The sequence below is a fragment of the Muntiacus reevesi genome, chromosome 1, assembly GCF_963930625.1.
Source record: "Muntiacus reevesi chromosome 1, mMunRee1.1, whole genome shotgun sequence".
Lineage (NCBI taxonomy): Eukaryota > Metazoa > Chordata > Mammalia > Artiodactyla > Cervidae > Muntiacus > Muntiacus reevesi.
In genome coordinates this window covers 91,945,083-91,969,009 of record NC_089249.1, presented here as the reverse complement: position 1 = coordinate 91,969,009, position 23,927 = coordinate 91,945,083, and the positions used below count along the sequence as shown (strand labels likewise).

Sequence of the window (23,927 nt, the reverse complement as noted above, 5' to 3'; positions counted from 1 at the left end):
TACGAAATTGTGAAGATTAAGCTGGGGCACTGGAATGAAACAAAAATTGGGTAAAGAGGAAATTTTTCAGAGGACTTTCAAGGGTTTGGTTTTTAAAAATAGAGAAACTAGCAGATTCTATATTGTGACTTTTTAAAAAATTCGTTAGACTTTAACGATATAAATGTACATGTTGCTAACTAAGTTTTTTCCCTGGAAATCAATTTCTAAAACCTATGCCGTTAAGATTTTTTGCTCTTCATGCTTGTATACTGAGAACAAACATTTTATATTAATTATTAGGATATTGCTGATTTTAAAGTCTGCCCTTTCCCTAGAGGAAAACAGGAGAGAGTGTGCAGTGCCTGCTGCCTCCGAATTTTTATCTGGATGTTGGTGTATCCATTCCAGTTTTAATAGTTTTCATAGGAGCTGATTGTCGTTGTAATTGTGTTTTTGGCTTTTTTTTTTTTTTTAAGCACATAATAAATCATGTAAACTTGGTTTAATTAGTATAGGTCGGGAAGAAGAAAAGCAGTAAATAATAAAAGGGCCTAAAAGGACATTCTGATTTGTTTTACTTCTCAGTATATTTGTAACTCCTTGTGGATACTAGCTTTTACACCATCTCTGGAATTCTTTATATCTTTATCTTGTTATTTAATCTCACACAATGTCCAGTTCATCCCCAAGCCTTCCTAATTATGCTTCTGAAATACCTATGTCTCTGAACTATCATAAACCCTCCCTCTTTCTTACTTAGACTATGAACAACAACAACAAAATTTTGCCATTATGTAGTTTCAAAGAACTAAGTAAAACTGACTTCAAAATCTTGATTCTAGCATTATACTAATTGGTTCACTTGGGCAGATTACTTAAACTTCTTAAGGTTTCATAATCTCCATGTATAAAATATGAAATCATAAGGCTCGCTTCATATAGCTATTAGAATTAAAGTGAGAGTATAATTGTAAACCACTTGATCTGGAGTAGGTACTCAAGCAGTGTCTGTCCCCTTGCCCCATTCTAACTGTATCCCCTGCCTCCCATGTCACCTCAGTCTAGTCCATCTTTAAAGTATACGTCTGATTTTTTTCTTTGTTTCTTAACTTTAATTTCAAACTTTTAATTATTTTTCTGGTTAAAGTTAATAACACTATTGTATTATGAGGTTTATAGGATATATAGAGGTATATAAAATGAAATTATTTGCAAACACAAGTAACAGAGAAACAAACTGAACTATAGTGACTCATACCTAGGGCACATCTGATTCTTGCATATCTGTACTATAGTTTATTCTTCAGAGAATCCTATTTACTATGAGTCTAGACTTCTTAACATGGTATAAAATTTTTTGTTTTAAAATATGACCCCTTATCTATGCTATCCTCCTATAAATCTACCTTATCAGATTTCAGAATTGCAAGTCCTGCCTTTTTTTTTGCATTTGCCTGATAAATCTTTTTATTCTTTTATCTTTCTGAATCTCACTCTGCTTCCCTGGTGGCTGATGGTAAAGAATCTGCCACAAGGAATAAATCTTACTATTCTTTTATCTTTCTGAATCTGTGTTTTATAAATAGTGTTGAACTTTGTACCCAGTGTGAAACTTTATATTTATTGACTTGGTCAATACCTTTTATCTCAGTTTCGTTATGTTTTTGAATTTTGTAGCCAGTGTGAAACTTTATATTTATTGATGTGATATCTTCAGCCCCATTTTGTCACGTTTTTCTGTTTTACCTATACGCATGGGTGCGTGCTTTTCACTTTAGTCGTATCCAACTCTTTGTGACCCCATGGAGTGTAGACTGCCAGGCTCCTCAGTCCATGGGATTCTCCAGGCATGAATACTGGAGTGGGTTGCCATGGCCTCTTCTAGGGGAGCTTCCTGATCCAGGGGTCTCTTGCATTGGCAGGCAGGTTCTTTACCACTAGCACCACCTGGGAATCCCCATTTTACCTATATACAAGTCTTTTACACAAAAAAGCCTTTCACTGTGTAATCTATTTTATTTGATCTCTCTTTTTAGGAAGAGTTATATCTTTATTCTAATGGCTACCTTTATATAGTACTCTGTTCCTCCTTCCTTTTATTTGGTCCTACCATGAGCAATACTAAAATTATACAGTCATTTCTTCTTCATCCTTCTCCCTCTCCCATCATCTGACCTCAGGTACTATCTTTTATTCCCACAAATATAAGGTAATTAGCAAGCTTACTCTTCTTTGCATATTCTTTCTGCATTCTCCGTTTTTTGATCCTAGATCTGTATCTATATTGGTAATGCAAGGAACCATTATGTACTGCGCTCTCCCCTTTATAATCATTTATTCTCCATTCTATGCTTAGATACATGTTTAACCAAACTACCAACCCTATGTTGTTGTTTTTTCAATAATTCTGGTTGTCTGAAGCTTGTTCTGTACCAGATTTCCATGAAGGGTTCACAGAATCTTTATATCAATTGTCTGTGATCTTTATACTTTAAAAGTTTGTTTGGATGGATATGAGATTTTTGGCTCATAACTTCTTGCCCTGTCTTAATTATCTAATTGTCTTTTGGCATAAAGCATTGCTCTTAAAAAAAAAAAATCTGAACACAATCTGAGCTTTATTCCCTCATAAGTAACTTGGGGTTTCTCAGGGCAGCATTTTTAGTTTCATAGCTCTAGAGCTTCCTCTACCCTTGTTAAAGCAAGTTAATAAAAATATGTACTTGTACTTTCTGCTACCCTCTGCCACTTTTACTTAAATCTTCTTTTTAGCTTACATTTATTGTCCTAGTTTTGCAGTTTCTCCCCAGTGTGGGGTTTTGCCCTAGAAAGGAACCCTAGTTTATTTGTTTTAATTCATAAGTTCCAAATGGCTATAGTCATTTCAGATCCTAATAGGAACTTCTGACTTACAAATGGAACTATCTAAAACCCTTCCAAGAATCTAGAAGCCCTTATGCATCAGTAACAGTTAGCAAATTGGATGGTCACATCTGGTCTCTAAGTGTGATTCTTTACTGAAAGATACTAGATCTTTCTGGAGAAAATTCTGATTCCTAACCTAGAGTAAGGAAAGTGCAGGGTGAGGTTGGAATGTCTAGTTGTACTAGAAAGTCTGTTTAAAAAATTGGGGGGACATAGCAGAAGAACATTTAGGAGAAAAGCCACCTAGTAGGGGTGCCCACTGACAAAACATGAGACAATTTAAATAACGAAATTAATGAGAGAAAGAGACTTCTACTGTTGTCAGACATTTCACAGAGCACAACTGTGATCCCTAAGAGAACAGGAAGGAGATTGCACACAACAGAATCCTGTAATTTCATCAACTTTCTGCCTGGAGGCACTTTTGAGGCTATAACACATGGAGGAAGAGCCTAGGCTGAGTTTAGCAGACTCTGAGTTGAGGGTACGAAATATGTGTTCAAGAATTCTGAGATGTTAGGAATTTGCAGGGCTGGGTATCAGAGAGGAAGAGATATAAAGAAAGCTCAGGCAAACTGCATTAGGTGCCTTCTTAGATTTATTGCTGAATACTAAGCTGAGAACGTGACTTCACAATGCAGGCAAAGAACTCTCTGTGAGCTCTAAGGTTAACAATTCCCAGAGCTTACACAGGACCAAGAGTAATTTGAGTTCTAACTAACCTGAATGGAGAGACCCCATAAGGGTCATGGCTTAACTAGTAGTGTTAAAGAGGCCATAGATTTAGACCTACTTTAACAAAGTTTAATTTAAAAAGTCACAAAAGGATCAAGTAAATATGCATGTAACTTATCTAGTTAGCAAAAATAAAGGAAGAGAGGGAGGAAAAGGGGGGAAAATAAGAACTCTTTAAAGGAAGACAAAAAAATCTAGACACTGAATAGCATCATATTCATAATGTCTAATGTCTAATAAAAAATTACTAGGCATAAAACAAAATGTGACTCATAATTAAAAGAAAAGTGAGCTGATTAAAAAAAAACAAAACAGAAATGACACATATAATGATCATACCAAAGATTTTAAAGTTATCTCATAAACATGCTCAAGGATTTAAAGGACAAAATTAACAGAATGAAAAGAAAACAAGATACATATTTTTAAAAGGAACTATATGAAACTTCAAAAACTCACTGGATGAGTTTAACATAGCAGATTAGAAACTGCAACAGAAAAGATTGGTGAACTGGAAGACCTAACAGTATAAATTAATCAAACAGAAACATGGAGAGGAAACAGAATACAAAAGTGAACTTTTAAAAAGCAGTGAGAGAGACGGGGACAGTTCTACTTTTGCCACAAAGCACTTCCTCATACTGGGTTTACCCTCTTATCATAAATAATTGGGCAAAATATCTATAACATCTGTTTTCAGACCTTGGATTACAGACAGAACAGGACTGTGATCTCTTCATATTGACCTATGGTACGCTCTCCAGTCAAAGTGGGGGAAGCAGAACAAATACTTGAAAAAATAGTGGCTAAAATGTTTCCAGGTTCAGTGAAAACGATAAACCAGTAGATCTAAGAGTATCAACAAACCTCAAGCAGTAGAAACATTAAAAAAAAAAAAAAGTCAAGGTACATTGTAATCTAATTGCTGAAAACCAGTGATAAAGAGAAAATAGGAAAGGCAGATAGAAAAAAAGATCATACAAGGGAATATAGATTGACTACAGACTTATCAACAGAAACAGTACAAGCTGGAAGCCAATCAAATGTTATCTTCAAAATGCTGGAAGGAAAGAAAAAGATGCCAACCTAGATTTGTATACAGTAAAAATATTCTTAAAAATGAAAAGAAATAAATTTTTGAGACAAAAAAAGGACGAGGGAATTTTTCTTCAGTAGACTTGTACTATAAAAAAATAGTAAAGAAAATTCTTCAGATGGAATGGAAATGATTTCAGAATGAGAACTAAAATGAAAATAGAAAACTTCATAATTACATTTAAGATAGATCCTAATGAACTTAGAAATCATTTACAGAAAGATATATAGAAAATCTCCAAATATTTGGAAATTAAATTGCTACACTTCTAACTAGTGAGTTAAAGAATAGGCCACAAGAAAAATTACAAAGTATCACACATTTCATTACAGTATATCAATTTGTAGGGTGTTACTAGAGCAGTATTTAGAGGGAAATTTATAGTAATGAATACTTACATTAGAAAATAATAAAGATCTCTATCAATGAACTAAATTTCTACCTTAAGAGCAAAGTAAACCCAAATTAAGTAGCAGGAAGGGAATAATAAAAAGCAGAAATCAATAAACTAGGAAAGAGAGAAAATAGAAATCTGTGAAATTCAGAGCTGCTTCTTAAAGATTAATAGAAGTGATAAACATTATTGGGAATGAGAGATAGTATCACTGAAAATCCTACAGAGAGGTTAAGTGGATAATAAGGAGTTTTCTAAACTACTTATGCCAGTAAACTCAACAACTCATATGAAATGTATAAATCCCTTGGAAGACAAAAACTACCAATGCTTACTCAGGAAGAAATAGAATAACTGAACAGCCTTGTATCTATTAAAGAAATTAAATTTGTAGTTTTTCATTTTCCTGTAGAGAAAACTTCAGGCCCAGATGGTACTGATAAATTGTTCCAAATATTTAAAGAAGAAATAATGCCAATTCCATACAGCTTCTTCTGAAAATTAGAACATTTCCCAACCTCACTCCATGATCTGAGCATTATCCTGATTCTAAAGCCAGATGAAAACATTAAGAGTATCAGACCAAAATTTTTCATGAACATAGGCTCAAAATCCTTTATTTTAGCAAATCAGTACACAGCAATATAGAAAAAGGATAACACATTTTGACCAAGTGAGATTTGTCCCAGGAATGCAAGGTCGGTATAACATGTGAAGATTAATATAGTAACCAACTTTTAGAAAAGCCATACGATCTTCTCCATAGGTGCTGAAAAAACATTTGACAAAAATTCAACTTGAGTTCATGATATAATCTCTCAGAAAACTAGTCTGCCAGTTTATTACTCACAGCCTCTTGGCTTCAAATCTACTCTTTTTGCCTACTTATGATATTGTCACATTTTCTCCTTACCATCTGGCACAACATTGAGCTTTGTCAGTAGAAGGTGTAGGAAGGATACTGGAGAAAAAAAGAGTCTTCTTTTCCTGGCTTCAGTGTGCCTTTTTCTTTTTGCTTCTGCCTGCAAAAAGATACTCAGTTTCAGCAGCACTCTAGCAGTCAGCTTCCCAGGGGCAAGTTTAGTGGTACACATGGGTGGGGTAGGGAGGGGAGTGAGGGGTAGCAGTGGGGGGAGTCCCAGCAGTGAGTTCAGGAACAGGCTCACATAGGTGGCTTCATAAATTCCACCAATGTGCCAGCTGAGTTCCTCACAGTTTCCTGATGAGTTCTGTGGGGAACCCAGCAGGCTCCCCAGATTTCAGCAAAATCTCTTGCAAATGTTTTCCCACTGGGTTTCCAGCAAGCCCAGCCAGTTTCCCAGCTGATTTTCTAGTAAGTCCAAAACACCCCGCTACATGTCCCTTCCACTCAAGGCAGTTTGCTGGTGAATTTTATTGGTACTCCAGCAGACCCTGCCCACCAGCCTCAACTCACTGATGGTGAACCAGCTCTGTCCCAAGGCAACACAGCCAACTTCTCTACCATCCAGTGGGCTGCTATGCACCTGCTCCAAAAAGGTCTGAATTTGAGACTTTGAGAGCATCTCTTTCTTCCAAGTTTTTTCCATACTTGGGTATTCTTGTTCAGCTCTAGGATGATACTCTTCAGAATTCTCTTTTATTCCACCTTAGTTAATTCTTTATAAATAGTTAATAATTCTTTACATTAGGTTGTCCTTGTTCAAGTTACCATCTAGCTTCTTCCTCCTGCTTGGACCCTGGCTGATACAGGATTGGTACTGGTAGCAGTCCCAGGAGACAGATGCTCCAAGAAGGGATTTTAAGATTGCCTTTGGAGGTGTACTTGGGCTTGAGCAGAGAGCCAAATTCCTTCCAGCAGGAAGCAGGTTGCTGGTAATTTGTGACAAGTGATACCATCATTTAATCTCAGTGTAACCTGTGGCTGATTGTGACGAATCAGCTGAGTCAAGTACCATGCGAACCCTAATGACTGCTACACTTGACCATTAGAGCAGTGACAATGGCTCTGAACACTGAAGTGTGGGATGGTTTCTCCTGAGTGCGCCAAGTGCTTAAAGAGAGAAAATCACAGCATAAAATCAAATGGTTTAACATTATTAAAAATTAATATAACAAAATTTTGATAACATTTTTAAATGGTCTCAGCCTGATACAGGCATTTGCTAACAAGAAATTAAAAGAATGAACACTAACACAAAATAAATGCCAAATAAAAGTCATCTGAAAGTTTGAAAGATAATACTACACATATTTAATATTTGAATTTTGCACTCCTGAAATGAAAATTTGAAGCACACAAAGTATCAGTTGCATTATCTGATTGCCTTGATCTTTGGTAACAAATATTCAGACATAGGAAAAATTATTTCATTTTGCACTGGTCATTCATATAAGCTTGTTTTCTTTTTTAATGCTGAAAGTACTTGTTTTCTTGTGTTGATTGTGTGTTTCTGCCATTGAAGTCTATGTTGCTTTTACTTCAGATTGTAGACTAGTTTCTGATTTCAGGCTGAAGTATTCTACAACAGCATTCACTTCTTGCACTTCTCTTATTTACAAAGCTCTGCAACTCATAGCAAATATCAAATGGAGGAAAATATCAGAGAACATTGTTGAATAGTGTTCAGGTAACATTCAGATGCCCTGACCAATGTTAAAAACATTACACAGAATCATGTTGAAGCTGCCAACTTAGGGTCTTATCTGGCCTTCAGTATTATATTTGCAAGAACAACCCACTGTTATCATCAGTGCCCTGACCACACAGCATGGGAAGAGCTGCAGGTGACTGCTGCTCTCCCCTCTGCTTCTGTCCTAGTCCTTGGAAATGTCAGCTTTAACATTTCATTCCACTTTCAGTGTTTCCTACTCTTGCTTTCAATTGATATCAATAGATCCTTTCAAACCAGTAGCATCTCTATGTTAAATTATTAAGCTTTAATTCTCACAGTAGAACAATATTTTTTTTCCTCTTCACTTTCCCCTTCAACTCATTTTTCATGGGATTTTTTTTTTTTTTTTTTTTTTAGCTGGAGGCCAATTACTTCACAACATTTCAGTGGGTTTTGTCGTACATTAACACGAATCAGCCATAGAGTTATACGTATTCCCCATCCCGATCCCCCCTCCCACCTCCCTCTCCACCCGACTCCTCTGGGTCCTCCCAGTGCACCAGGCCCGAGCACTCATCTCATGCATCTCACCCGGACTAGTGATGTGTTTCACCATAGATAATATACATGCTGTTCTTTTGAAACATCCCACCCTCACCTTCTCCCACAGAGTTCAAAAGTCTGTTCTGTACTTCTGTGTCTCTTTTTCTGTTTTGCATGTTGGGTTATCATTACCATTTTTCTAAATCCCATATATATGTGTTAGTATGCTGTAATGTTCTTTATCTTTCTGGCTTACTTCACTCTGTATAATGGGCTCCAGTTTCATCCATCTCATTAGAACTGATTCAAATGAATTCTTTTTAACGGCTGAGTAATATTCCATGGTGTATATGTACCACAGCTTCCTTATCCATTCATCTGCTGATGGGCATCTAGGTTGCTTCCATGTCCTGGCTATTATAAACAGTGCTGCGATGAACATTGGGGTGCACGTGTCTCTTTCAGATCTGGTTTCCTCAGTGTGTATGCCCAGAAGTGGTATTGCTGGGTCATATGGCAGTTCTATTTCCAGTTTTTTAAGAAATCTCCACACTGTTTTCCATAGTGGCTGTACTAGTTTGCATTCCCACCAACGGTGTAAGAGGGTTCCCTTTTCTCCACACCCTCCCCAGCATTTATTGCTTGTAGACTTTTGGATAGCAGCCATCCTGACTGGCATGTAATGGTACCTCATTGTGGTTTTGATTTGCATTTCTCTAATAATGAGTGATGTGGAGCATCTTTTCATGTGTTTGTTAGCCACCTGTATGTCTTCTTTGGAGAAATGTCTGTTTAGTTCTTTGGCCCATTTTTTGATTGGGTCATTTATTTTTCTGGAATTGAGCTGAAGGAGTTGCTTGTATATTTTTGAGATTAATCCTTTGTCTGTTTCTTCATTTGCTATTATTTTCTCCCAATCTGAGGGCTGTCTTTTCACCTTACTTATAGTTTCCTTTGTAGTGCAGAAGCTTTTAATTTTCATTAGGTCCCATTTGTTTAGTTTTGCTTTTATTTCCAATATTCTGGGAGGTGGGTCATAGAGGACCCTGCTGAGATTTATGTCGGAGAGTGTTTTGCCTATGTTCTCCTCTAGGAGTTTTATAGTTTCTGGTCTTACATTTAGATCTTTAATCCATTTTGAGTTTATTTTTGTGTATGGTGTTAGAAAGTGTTCTAGTTTCATTCTTTTACAAGTGGTTGACCAGTTTTCCCAGCACCACTTGTTAAAGAGGTTGTCTTTTTTCCATTGTATATCCTTGCCTCCTTTGTCAAAGATAAGGTGTCCATAGGTTCGTGGATTTATCTCTGGGCTTTCTATTCTGTTCCATTGATCTATATTTCTGTCTTTGTGCCAGTACCATACTGTCTTGATGACTGTGGCTTTGTAGTAGAGTTTGAAGTCAGGCAGGTTGATTCCTCCAGTTCCATTCTTCTTTCTCAAGATTACTTTGGCTATTCGTGGTTTTCTGTAGTTCCATACAAATTGTGAAATTATTTGTTCTAGTTCTGTGAAAAATACCGTTGGTAGCTTGATAGGGATTGCATTGAATCTATAGATTGCTTTGGGTAGAATAGCCATTTTGACAATATTGATTCTTCCAATCCATGAACACGGTATGTTTCTCCATCTGTTTGTGTCCTCTTTGATTTCTTTCATCAGTGTTTTATAGTTTTCTATGTACAGGTCTTTTGTTTCTTTAGGTAGGTATACTCCTAAGTATTTTATTCTTTTTGTTGCAATGGTGAATGGTAATGTTTCCTTAATTTCTCTTTCTGTTTTTTCATTGTTAGTATATAGGAATGCAAGGGATTTCTGTGTGTTAATTTTATATCCTGCAACTTTACTATATTCATTAATTAGCTCTAGTAATTTTCTGGAAGAGTCTTTAGGGTTTTCTATGTAGAGGATCATGTCATCTGCAAACAGCGAGAGTTTCACTTCTTCTTTTCCTATCTGGATTCCTTTTACTTCTTTTTCTGCTCTGATTGCTGTGGCCAAAACTTCCAAGACTATGTTGAATAGTAGTGGTGAGAGTGGGCACCCTTGTCTTGTTCCTGATTTCAGGGGAAATGCTTTCAATTTTTCACCATTGAGGGTGATGTTTGCTGTGGGTTTGTCATATATAGCTTTTATTATGTTGAGGTATGTTCCTTCTATTCCTGCTTTCTGGAGAGTTTTAATCATAAATGAGTGTTGAATTTTGTCAAAGGCTTTCTCTGCATCTATTGAGATAATCATATGGTTTTTATCTTTCAATTTGTTAATGTGGTGTATTACATTGATTGACTTGCGGATATTAAAGAATCCTTGCATTCCTGGGATAAAGCCCACTTGGTCATGGTGTATGATTTTTTTAATATGTTGTTGGATTCTGTTTGCTAGAATTTTATTAAGGATTTTTGCATCTATGTTCATCAGTGATATTGGCCTGTAGTTTTCTTTTTTTGTGGCATCTTTGTCTAGTTTTGGAATTAGGGTGATGGTGGCCTCATAGAATGAGTTTGGAAGTTTACCTTCATCTGCAATTTTCTGGAAGAGTTTGAGTAAGATAGGTGTTAGCTCTTCTCTAAATTTTTGGTAGAATTCAGCTGTGAAGCCATCTGGTCCTGGGCTTTTGTTTGCTGGAAGATTTTTGATTACAGTTTCGATTTCCTTGCTTGTGATGGTTCTGTTAAGATCTTCTATTTCTTCCTGGTTCAGTTTTGGAAAGTTATACTTTTCTAAGAATTTGTCCATTTCATCCAAGTTGTCCATTTTATTGGCATAGAGCTGCTGGTAGTAGTCTCTTATGATCCTTTGGATTTCAGTGTTGTCTGTTGTGATCTCACCCTTTTCATTTCTTATTTTGTTAATTTGGTTCTTCTCTCTTTGTTTCTTAATGAGTCTTGCTAATGGTTTGTCAATTTTGTTTATTTTTTCAAAAAACCAGCTTTTAGCTTTGTTGATTTTTGCTATGGTCTCTTTAGTTTCTTTTGCATTTATTTCTGCCCTGATTTTTAAGATTTCTTTTCTTCTGCTGACCCTGGGGTTCTTCATTTCTTCCTTCTCTAATTGCTTTAGGTGTAAAGTTACGTTATTTATTTGGCTTTTTTCTTGTTTCTTGATGTAAGCCTGTAATGCTATGAACCTTCCCCTTAGCACTGCTTTTACAGTGTCCCATAAGTTTTGGGTTGTTGTGTTTTCATTTTCATTCATTTCTATACATATTTTGATTTCTTTTTTTATTTCTTCTATGATTTGTTGGTTATTCAGAAGCATGTTATTTAGCCTCCATATGTTTGAATTTTTAACAATTTTTTTTCCTGTAATTGAGATCTAATCTTACTGCACTGTGGTCAGAAAAGATGACTGGAATGATTTCAACTTTTCTGAATTTTCCAAGACCAGATTTATGGCCCAGGATGTGATCTATTCTGGAGAAGGTTCCGTGTGCACTTGAGAAAAAGGTGAAATTGATTGTTTTGGGGTGAAATGTCCTATAGATATCAATTAGGTCTAGCTGGTCCATTGTATCATTTAAGGTTTGTATTTCCTTGTTGATTTTCTGTTTAGTTGATCTATCCATAGTAGTGAGTGGGGTATTAAAGTCTCCCACTATTATTTTGTTACTATTAATTTCCTCTTTCATACTCATTAGCGTTTGCTGTACATATTGTGGTGCTCCTATGTTGGGTGCATATATATTTATAATTGTTATATCTTCTTCTTGGATTGATCCTTTGATCATTATGTAGTGTCCTTATTTGTCTCTTTTCACATCCTTTATTTGAAAGTCTATTTTATCTGATATGAGTATTGTGACTCCTGCTTTCTTTTGGTCTCCATTTGCGTGAAATATTTTTTTCCAGCCCTTCACTTTTAGTCTGTATGTGTCTCTGGTTTTGAGGTGGGTCTCTTGTAGACAGCATATATAGGGGTCTTGTTTTTGTATCCATTCAGCCAATCTTTGTCTTTTGGTTGGGGCATTCAACCCATTTACATTTAAGGTAATTATTGATAGGTGTGGTCCCGTTGCCATTTACTTTGTTGTTTTGGGTTCACGTTTATACAACCTTTCTGCATTTCCTGTCTAGAGAAGATCCTTTAGCATTTGTTGAAGAGCTGGTTTGGTGGTGCTGAATTCTCTCAGCTTTTGCTTGTCTGTAAAGCTTTTGAATTCTCCTTCATATCTGAATGAGATCCTTGCTGGGTACAGTAATCTAGGTTGTAGATTATTCTCTTTCATTACTTTCATTATGTCCTGCCATTCCCTTCTGGCCTGGAGGGTTTCTATTGATAGATCAGCTGTTATCCTTATGGGAATCCCTTTGTGTGTTATTTGTTGTTTCTCCCTTGCTGCTTTTAGTATTTGTTCTTTGTGTTTGATCTTTGTTAATTTGATTAATATGTGTCTTGGAGTGTTTCGCCCTGGGTTTATCCTGTTTGGGACTCTCTGGGTTTCTTGGACTTGGGTGGCTATTTCCTTCCCCATTTTAGGGAAGTTTTCAGCTATTATCTCCTCGAGTATTTTCTCATGGCCTTTCTTTTTGTCTTCTTCTTCTGGGACTCCTATGATTTGAATGTTGGGGCGTTTCACATTGCCCCAGAGGTCCCTGAGGTTGTCCTCATTTCTTTTGATCCTTTTTTCTTTTTTCCTCTCTGCTTCATTTATTTCCACCATTGTATCTTCTACCTCACTTATCCTATCTTCTGTCTCAGTTATTCTACTCTTGGTTCCCTCCAGAGTGTTTTTGATCTCATTCATTGCATTATTCACTTTTAATTGACTCTCTTTTATTTCTTCTAGATCTTTATTAAACATTTCTTGCATCTTTTCAATCTTTGTCTCCAGGCTATTTATCTGTAACTCCATTTTGTTTTCAAGATTTTGGATCATTTTTATTATCATTATTCTAAATTCTTTTTCAGAGAGATTCCCTATCTCCTCCTCTTTTGTTTGACTTGGTGGGCACTTGTCATGTTCCTTTACCTGTTGGGTATTTCTCTGCCTTTTCATCTTGTTTAGATTGCTGTGTCTGGAATGGGTATTCTGGAGGTCTGTGGTTCCTTTTTATTGTGGAGTTTTTACCCGGTGGGTGGGGTTGGACGGTTGGCTTGTCAAGGTTTCCTGGTTAGGGAAGCTTGTGTCAGTGTTCTGGAGCGTGGAACTTGATTTCTTCTCTTTGAAGAGCAATGGAGTGCCCAGTAATGAGCTTTGAGATCGGTCTATGTGTTAGGTGTGACTTTGGGCAGTCTGTATGTTGACTTTCAGGGCTATGTTCCTGCGTTGCTGGGGAGTTTACGTGGTATGTCTTGCTCTATAACTTGTTGGCTCTTGGGTGGTGGTTGGTTTCAGTGTAGGTATGGAGGCTTTTGGACAGTCTCTTATTACTTAAAGTTCCATGTAGTCAGGAGTTTTCTGGTGTTTTCAGGTTTTGGGCTTAAATCTCCTGCCTTTGGATTTCAGTTTTATTTTTCCTGTAGTCTCAGGACTTCTCCAACTATACAGCACTGATAATAAAACTTCTAGGTTAATGGCGAAAAGATTCTCCCCCGTTAGGGACTCCCAGAGAGGTTCACAGAGTTACATGAAGAAGAAGACAGGGAGGAGGAAAATAGAGATGAGCAGGAGGAGAAAAAGGGGGACTCAAGAGGAGAGAGACAGATCTACGCAGTCGTCTGTTCCTAGAGTGTTCTCTGTAGCCCAGACACCCACAAAGATTCACAGAATTGGATTGGGAAGAGAAGGGGAAAGGAGGAAATAGAGATGTTCTGAGGTAGAAAACAGAGAGTCAAGATTGGGAGAGAATAATCAACACACTCCTGAATAAAAATGGAAACTGAATATTGGATTCTTAAATGTTCACAGTTTATATCATATACTGAAGAGCAAAAATTAAAAATCTAGAGTAGAGGTTAGACTCTTAAAAATATTATATTAAAAACAAAAACAAAAACACCCCCCCCAAAAAATTTTAGAAATATATATGAAGTTCGGTTTAAAAATAGGGCTTCTCTTCTTTTTTTCCCTTTCCTCTTTGTAAGGTTATAGTGTATTGAAAATGAACAATTAAGGAGCAGTAGAGGAGTGCTATAGGACTTTAAAAGAAATAAGAGAAAAAGAAAAATAGAAAATAGAAGAGAAGAAGGAAAGAAAGAAAAGAAAAAAAATTTTCCCTAACTAAAAAAATCGTAAGAATTTATAAAAATGAAAGTTAAGGAGTAATGGGGGAGTAATAGGGAATTTTAAAGGAAAATAAAAGAGAAAAAATAAAATAAAAAAATCTTTTTTTTTTCCCTTACTTAAAAAAAAAAAAAAAGAAAAGTAAAAATATATCTAGGAATTTCTCTGGAGCTGTTGCGGTCAGTGTGGGTTCGGCTCGGTTTCAGATAGCTCCTCGTTCCAGCTTACACTTCTCGATATCTACAGGCCCCTTGCGGTGTGGTCAGTGTTTCCTACAGGGATTTTAATCTGTTGCACCAGTTCCTTCTGAAGCGGTTCCCTTTGTTTATTTGGCTTCTGTTTGCCGGTCTCTTCAGGGCCTCATTTCCGCCCTGACCCAGGCGGGCGGAGGTGGACTCTTATTCAGGTAGCTAGTTCCGTGGAGCTGTAGGGTGGGGCTGGCGCTGAGGGGCGGGGCCGGCGCTGCTCAGGCTCCGGCTGCTCTATATGGAGAACGCACTGCGCGCGGTTCCAGCCCTCGGGTGTTCTGGCAAAGGTCGGAACAGAAAGCTGCACCTGCTCCCTGTGCCCTCTCCGTCAGAGCGGTCCAGGCAGCCTGGGGCTTGACGCTTGACGGGCGCACTCTCCCCGGGTGCGAGCGCCCACTCCTTTCCGTGGTCCCAGTCTCAGATTCCGCCGGCGCTAGTCCGGTGCGTGTGCCTTCTGCCCTCCGCGTCCCCAGCCCCAGTCCCCGCCCGCACCGGTCGGGTGCCTGCGCCCTGTGTCTCACCGCGACCCTCCCGGCGGATGTCGATCATCCAGAATCTCAGTCCCTTTGTTCTGCGAACAGCCGGCAGTGTGTTCGGGCCGGTTAATTTTCTCTCTCTTTTGCTCTCCCGCAGTTCAAGCTGGGAACTCACAGACGCTCCCTCCGATTGTCCTCAGGGCACTCAGGCCCGGACCCTGCCCTAAGTAATGCCGCCCGCTCCTCTCCGTTCCGCCCCCACTTGCTGGTGGCGGATGCGGGCGTCTGGGGTACTTTTCTGCTGGGAGTTGCTTTTAGGCTTGTAATCTGTGGGTTTTATTTATTGTTTCTCTCCCAGTCAGGTTGCCCTCCGAGATTCAAACACTTCCCCCAGGCCCGCCAGTGCGAGGGTTTCCCGGTGTCTGGGAACGTCCTCTATTAAGACCCTTCCCTGGACGGATCTCCGTCCTTAGCTCTTTTGTCACTTTTTATCTTTTATATTTTGTCCTACCTCCTTTCGAAGACAATGGGCTGCTTTTCTGGGCGCCTGGTGACCTCAACTAGCGATCAGAAGTTGTTTTGTGAAGTTTGCTCTGTGTTCAGTTATTCTTTTTTCATGGGATTTAGAAAAAGTAAATCTGTCAGGAAGCTCCAGAGAGGAATATCTACATGGAAACAATAATGTAAAACAACTATAGGTCTTATATATCGTTTGTGGGAATGCAAAGTAGTATGTCTACTTTGGACTTTTTCTTATAAAGTTAATCATACGCTTGTCATATGACCCAGCGATTCTACTCTTCGGTATTAACCCAACATAAATTTAAATATAAATCTACCCAAAGACTTGTAAATGTGCAACAGCTTTTTATATAGTATCTAAAATCTGGAAGCAACCTACATGTCCACCAGTGGTGAATGCATAATCAAATTCTGGTGTATCTATACAGTGGATTTGGCACACCCCTCAGTAATAAAAGGATATTGAACAGCAAACTGGATGAATCTCAAAAGCATTATGCAAAGTGAAAGAAGCCAGACACAAACCACTACTGAAATCAAATTAATGTGTGATTTCATTTATGTGAGCATCTATTAAAGGCAGAACTATAGTGACAACAGATCAGTGGCTCCCACTGGGTGGGAGACTGCAGAAGGGCACAAGGAGACTTTTGGGAGTGATGGTTCCCAAAATTCACAGAATTCTATCACTAGAATTAGTGAATTATATTATAGGTAAATTATACCGTTAGAATTAGTCAATTTTATTATAGATAAATTATGTAAAGTGACCAAATAAACTCCTGTAATTTTGTTCTTTCATACTATCAACAATTAAAAAATGTATCATGAATAACATAAAAATAGCATAAAAAGAGTTGAAATACCTAATCTCTAAGTATAAAGGGTAAAGATCTCTATAAGGTAAAATTAATGGACATTAAGGAAGATCTAAATATCTTGACAGATTTCTTGTTCATGGATTAAAGACTCAATATGGTAAAGATTTCAGTTCTTCTCAAATTGATTAATAGATTCAATCTAATTCAATAAAAATTTCAGCATTTTTAGCCTGAGTCTAGAAGTTATATAGAAAGACTATGAATAGAAGAAAAAATAAGGTAAGTGATCTTTTTTTGCTTTATCTCAAGATTTATCACAGCAGTATAATAACTATAGCACTGTGATAAAGGTGCAGGAATGGTCGGTAGGTAAATGGGATGTAGACACTCAGTCTTATATGGGCATTTCTGTATAGGATTCCTGTGACAGGAGTGCCATGGCTGATTAGAGGAGAAAATACTGATTTTTTCAATAAATCTTGTTGAATAAGCATTTGGGGAAAAAAAGGAAATTGGGCTACTACTTCCCATCAAATCAAAAAAAAGAGAAAAAGCTTTCATACCTTAAAGTACTAGGTGTGAAAGGCAAAGCTATAATGCTTCTTTGAAAAGAATGTAGAATACCTCCATGGCCTTGGAAAGGATTTCTTCAGCAAAACACAAAACCGTTAGCTCTAAAGGAAAGAACTGATAAGTTTGACTACATTAAAATGAAAAATTTCTATCATCAAAGGACTGTTTATTTTTAAAAAAAAAGGTGAAAGGAAATCACAGAGAGGATGCTGTCTGTTTTGCAACATTTGTTTCAATAATGCAGGTAAGTAGGTAGGAGAATGATGTCAACTGAACTGAGAATTGGTTCTTATTTCATTTTCCCTAGCCAATCTTGTGTATGATCAAGTAGCAGCAAGTAAACACAGAATATATAAACATAGCTGAATGCTGGTTTTGTTTTATTGTGTATGATGCCTGTTCACCTTAATTTGGCCTCTTTTCTCGGTTTGAACTTGTACTTTATCTTAAAATTACTGGTTGTACCTTTTGCCTTGTCTTTATTATTCAGTATCTTCAACCCTCTGTACCTTTCTGTCAAGCTACCTTTTCATAGAAAATTTTAAAGATGAAGTATTTTATTTACTCTAGTATTTTTTATTAGGAACATAACATCTACTAAATTGTATTAATATTTTTCATTGGGATTGTTATTGACTTTACCAGTGCTCTGTTTACTGAGTTGCAGTAGAGTTTGAGAGATCAACCCTATCCTATTTTCTCTGTAAGCTTTTCTTATTTTTGGTGTGTGATTTTGCAGAAAGCACTATTTGAAGAAAGCATATTTCAAAGCATATTTCTGTAGCAGAAACACCCCATTTGCAACCACATATATCTGGCAAAAGACTGCAGTTCTAAGACACAATTATTTCACATTTTAGCCTCTCTACAATTGGAATGCATCTTGCAATATGTGAAATATTTCAATTATAATTGCCAGGGTTTTTTTTTTTTAGGGTAAAATAATAGTGTGTTTTAGAAGCTGTTGATTACTTAGATTTGATGAAGTAATGTAGTATCTAGAATGTAAAGAACTATGATTTTAAAAAGACAGGCAGCCCAACAGAGAAGTGGCAGACTTGAGCAGCCACTTTACAGCAGAAGAAATCTCTATGGCTAGTAAATATATGAAAAAGAATGTTTAATCTTTTAAAGTAGTTGCACATTGAATACAATCTGAGATACCTTTATATACTTAACAAGTTGGCAGAAGTTTAAAAGCATGATAAGTATTGATGTGGACACAAAGGATGCCTGTGGTATGATTCCAATCCCATCAAGTTGCAAAGCAGGCAAAGCTAAGCTGTGTTGCTCAGAAATGCATTACTTAGTTGCTAAAAACATTTTTAAAAAGAAAAGAAATCATTGTCACAAATGTAAAGATGATGGTCACGTTGGGGGTGGAGGGAGGAAGAGATTTGTGATTGGAGACATATGAGGAGGCTTTTGGCTTCCTAGTAATGTTTTGTTTCTTCATCTGGATGAGTTTGCTTTGTTATTGCTTATTACTACTAAACTTTATATATATGTTTTATATACTTTTCTGTACATTTCAGAATAAAACAGAAAAAGGAGGGAGTGATCAGTTATGTCAGAGGTTGTTGATTTGCCAGGTTATGGACTGACACTTGACCATTGGGTTAAGCAAAGTGGAGACTTCTGATGCACAGATTGTCTCAGTGGGATCCGTTGGGGCAGTGATCTGATTGGAATGGGCTCAAGAGAAAATGAGAGAAGAGGAATTGGACACTGAGTAAGAAGAACTTGGAGGAATTTTTATGTAAAAAGGAGTGATATAATGTTGATTGGAGGGGATGTACAAAGCTTTACATTAGGTTTATAGAGAGTATCAAGAGAATAGAAAGGTAAATTTTCTGGAATGCTGAGGGAAGTGGAGTTGGGTGGGGGAAGGTAGAAAACTTTTTGTGTGCATGAGAGCACATTATTTGAAGGGGAAGAAGTGAACATTTATAATACATTTGTGAAGAGAATTAACATTCAAGCTACTTTGTAAGTCTTGGAAATATATATGCTGGAATCACACATTTTATGTTTATTAATGGAAAGAATCATGATCACCATCTTGCTCAGTGCCACTTTGCGGAAAGCGAACCAAGCCTAGAGGGATTAAGTGCTTGCTCAAAATTGTACATCTAATAATTATCCTAGACTAAAATGCAGAGCTGCTCCTGCCTCTTGGGTCAGGGCTTTTTTTTTTTTTTAATAAAATAGTATTATCTTTAGTATGATTTGCTTTTAAATTGGATTTTATATAGTCATTATGTTTATAGTAGAGTTTGTTTAGATAATATTTCAATCAGCCTTTGCCGCATAACAGAGTACCCTAGAACTTAATGGCTTAAGATAACTATCATGTATGATTTCTCATGATTTCATGAGTTTGCTGAGCTCCTCTGGACCCACTGATGGGGCTGGTCCTTGGCAGCGAAGCTGGCATTAGACAGGCTAAACTGGCCTCTCTCATATCTGGGGCCTTGGTGCTGTTTATTGGATGGGATTCTCGCTCATCATTCAGTAGTCTTGTCTGGACATCCATACATGGTGGTGGGACCATTCCAAGGAGGCAGAGACAGAGATCTAGATTCCTGAACATCACACTAAGGTATTTTAAAGCAAGCCATAAGTCCAGTTCAGATTCAAGAGGTGAGGCAACAGGCTTTGTCTCTTGATAGGAGGAGGTGCAAAATATGTAGCCATGTTTTCCATATATCACAGCTGCTAATCATAAATTTAATTGTTGAATTTACTGTCTAAGATTAACTTTTACCTAATGTGGAACTGAAAGCTGTTAATTTGGGGACTTTAACAGTGTAATTTTAATCAGTATATGAGAAACAAAAATTTGATATGAAAAAAATGTTAAGAAAAAGGGAAGTTATGTTTCAGAGATCTTGTATCCTCTGTGATGTAAAACAGATAAAGAAATGCAACAGTCTTTGTTACTTAGAGCGTTTGCTTATCATCATTTTCACAGATGATTACCATTCATCATCATTGTGGGTTTTTTTCACATTACAAAATATAATAGAATGTAAAAGCAATTAATAGCTTCCCATAAATTAATTTATAATATGATAGCATATTTCGAGGACCTGTGATGATTACATTTGTATAAAATTTTACTTAATTTATTTGACAACTGTGTCTATTGAGTGACTGCTATGGGATTTACACTGTGCAGAGACTTGGGGTGTTGCTCTGAACCAAATAGATGAGGTTCCTGCATATTCCCTTAACTAGATGGGAAAGTTCTCTAAAGAAGCTTTCTCAGTCAGAAACTGAAGGATAAGTAGGAGTTAACTGAGGTAAGAGGGAAAGGGAATAGGAAGTCTTCCAAGTAAAAGAATGGCTTGGCCAAGGCCTTGGAGATAAGCAAGTTCAAGGAACATTAAAAGAATTGAAAAAAAAAAAATTGATTATGGCTAAAGCCTAGAATGTGAAAGGGGTGAGGCAAGAAAGAAGCTGGAGAGGTAGAACCTGGATTTTATATCAAGGATCATGGGAACCATTTAGAGGTTTAGAGGTTTTTTGACCAGATGGTTTTAGAAAAGGCACTGATTACAGTTTGGTTAAGGTCTGTAGCTAGGATGAAGACAGGGTTGAGCTCAGGAGACCAGCAATACAGCCCATTGATACTGATATGGATTAAGTGGATGTGAGAATGAAGACAAGTATATAAATTCTACAGGTATTTAGGAGATGGAATCAACCAGATTTGGTGACTAGGTGTAGAGTAGAAGGAAGAACCCAAAGTTACTGTCTCAGGTTTCTGGCTTGGAGTGCTGTTAACAAATAGGTAGCATAAATAGAGAAATAGGCTTGGGAAGGCATCCTTGGCAGGACGATATCCTAACTCTGTTTCCAGGCTAACTACCTGGATATCTTGTTTGTATTTTCTAGTATTTGAAGTGACGTTTCCAATTTCAGTTAAAAAAATATTGATTCCTGTTCAGTGAAATGCAGTAAAGTACAGCAGCGCTGCCATAACTTGAATTTATATCTTGGATCTGAAAAAGATTTTACTTTGGCATTGATTCCTTAATAGATAGAAATTTAGTGCTCAGTTGCTGTAGTGAATTTCATTAAGCAATTTGCTTACTGCTTAATGTTTTGAAATTACTTGAAGAGAATAATGACTAAGCAGCAATATGTATAAAATTACATTTTGTGAATTCCTACCTTAAACCCTGGGCCCTTCATTAATGAGTCTAAAAATAATTGTGTGATTAATATTTGTTCAGGTTTTTTAAGTGGAGTTTATTAATAAAAGAGTAAGTAGAACATTAGTTTACATTTCTGCTAAGGAGGAAAAAATATGTAAGGTAGCTACATGAACTTGAAGCCTTTCCTTGGTGGATTTACCTCTCCTTTAAATGTTAAGCATGAGAATTAAGGTTTAAAGGAAGAATTAACTGTTGAGTCTTGGAAAGTTAAGCTTTCTTGATCACTAGCATTTTAATCTTTGTAATTTTGAATTTCATAGCTATCTGTAGATTTTATTAAAATATATTTACTCATCCTATAGTATTATCCTACTCTGACCTAGGATTGTTAATTTGCCTCAAATTCTCTTATCATTCTAGATACAATATATTCAATAGTGTTTCCCTTGTGTTCTCTTTAAACTGAATTTCCTATTGTTTTCAATATTTTGTAAGTTTAAAAGCACTTTACAACCTATTTTTTTCTTTTTTTCTTTCCTTAGGTACTACAAGGGCCCCCAGGGATGGGGAAGTACCAGGGGTGGACTATAATTTCATTTCTGTTGAGCAGTTCAAAGCACTGGAGGAGAGCGGAACATTGTTAGAAAGTGGAACGTATGATGGTATGTCCCCAGATACTGACAACAGCAGCCCAGAAAACTGTCTGATTGGAATATTTCAAATGGAATTTGATCAGTAAAATACCACTTTTTAAAAAAGTTTTTTCCAATAGTCTTTGAGAGGTTTTTCTTTTGATTAGGCTATTTGTAATTTACTAGTTAAGATGGGATTAAATGCATTCTGTGTTATTCTAAAGTTGATTATAGACAGTATACTAAAATCATTAACGCTAGTTAGTTTGCAATGTTTCATAATAATTCACATTCATTGTATTCATTCAAGCATTTGTGAGTTCTGTTTGTGGTTGGAAATAAAAATACTGTACCCTTTTAAAAAATCTATTTATACTTTGGCTCTCTTGGAGAAAAGAGAGTATAGATTTGAAGAGGAAAATAAAAAAAACAGAAAAATTGGTTTTCTTTTCGTAACTGTTTTCTCTACTCACTTGATTCTAGGGAATACTGATTTAAGATCAATTTCAACTTTTGAATGAATCTTTGTTAAATCTTTTTTCTTTTCTTTTCTTTATCTAACAGTTCTTCACTGGCAAACTTGTACACTCCAATAGCACCCCGTATTTCTCCATCATTGCTTTATCATGCTATTATAATTGCCTTTTTCACAAGCTCTGTGAAAGCAGATGTCATGTCTTTCTTAATATTATCTTCAGTTCCTAGAGATAGCATTCAATAAGTATCTGATCATGAATTCATCATGTCCAAATACGCATTTGTGCTATCGAAAAGAGTAAGTCTTCATAATTTCTCTTTTTAGCTTTAGCAAGAGCTCAAGACAGAGGAGTCTTCACTTACTTCCTTCTTTTTCTCAGCAGTTTCCTCTAGTCTGATACCAGTCTAGTCTTTTCTTTCTTTGTAGAATCGTTCACACTGCCTTTCTTTATACTTTCATCGCCTCCTTGCAGGCTCTCTGGACTGACTCCTGCTGGCTATGATGGTTGATCTCGTATGTTCCGATTTCTTCCCTCTCGTCAGTCCACCCCGCTCATTGCTACCATACTAGTCTTCCGTGTCAAGTATAGTTCTGGTCATTTCTCTTTCCTTCAGAATCTTTAATGATTTCCTCTTGCCTGCTGCGTTTGACCTAGTCACTCTTTCTGAGATTAGCATCCGTGACTCATTCATTCAGGTATTGTTTATTTGATCCTTCTTTCCTGCTATGTGCCAAGCACTACCAGAGGGACTGGAGATGCCTGTGCTGAGCAACACTGTAATGATACTGCCTTCAAAAATCCTACATCTTAGTGGGGAGGCAGTCAGAACATAAACAAGATAACTAAATTGAGATGTTATGAAGGAAACAAAAGCAAGGGATTTTAAAGAAAATAATAGGAATGTCTAGTTTAGATAAGATGGCCAGTGGAGATTTCTCAGAGAAAATGACAGCTGTTTATTTTTTATTTTTGTGCAAATAGCCTTCCCTCATTCACCTCCCTCTTATAGGCAACCATTCTGATGTGTTTAATATATATGTTTTGGTTTATATGTGATCTTGCAAAATATGTATTGTGTCTTGTGTATATATATTTATTATTTACATCTGGACCATGTTCTGTATCTTACTAGTTTTAAACTGTTTTCACTTATTACTGTGTTTTTTAGATTCATCTACATTGCTGTATTGTAAATATATGTAATTCACTGTTTTGTAACCATTGCACAGTACTACATATTGTGAATCCATTACCTAACCTTTCTCCTGTTGACGGACTTCCAGTTTGCCTCCAACTCCTCAACACCACAGATCAATCTGCAGCATCCTCATACATGTCTTCTTACAAACCTGTGTGAGAATGTCTGTGGCATATATATCCAAGAGCAAAACTGTTGAGTTATAAGGTAAACACATAGTTAATATGATGAAGTTGTTTTGGGTAGCTCTGCAGTCTTTACTCCCCAAGCAGTGCCATGGGGAGTCATAGTGGCTTTAGTAATGATTCCACGTCCTTATCAACACTTGGCACCATCCAGCTTTGTAATTTTGCCAGTCTGATGATTATAGAAGCGGTGTCTC

The 23,927-nt window shown here is 36.8% G+C and overlaps 1 protein-coding gene across 2 annotated transcripts in view; it reads left to right on the top strand.

Moving 5' to 3' along the window:
• MAGI3 (membrane associated guanylate kinase, WW and PDZ domain containing 3) overlaps window positions 1-23,927 on the top strand; it is a 253,176-nt gene that overhangs the window by 136,124 nt on the left and 93,125 nt on the right. For both annotated transcript variants that reach the window (XM_065906784.1, XM_065906776.1), the window contains exon 3: window positions 21,779-21,898. In XM_065906784.1, coding sequence (XP_065762856.1) covers window positions 21,779-21,898 — 120 coding nt within the window. The remainder of the gene's footprint in view (window positions 1-21,778; window positions 21,899-23,927) is intronic.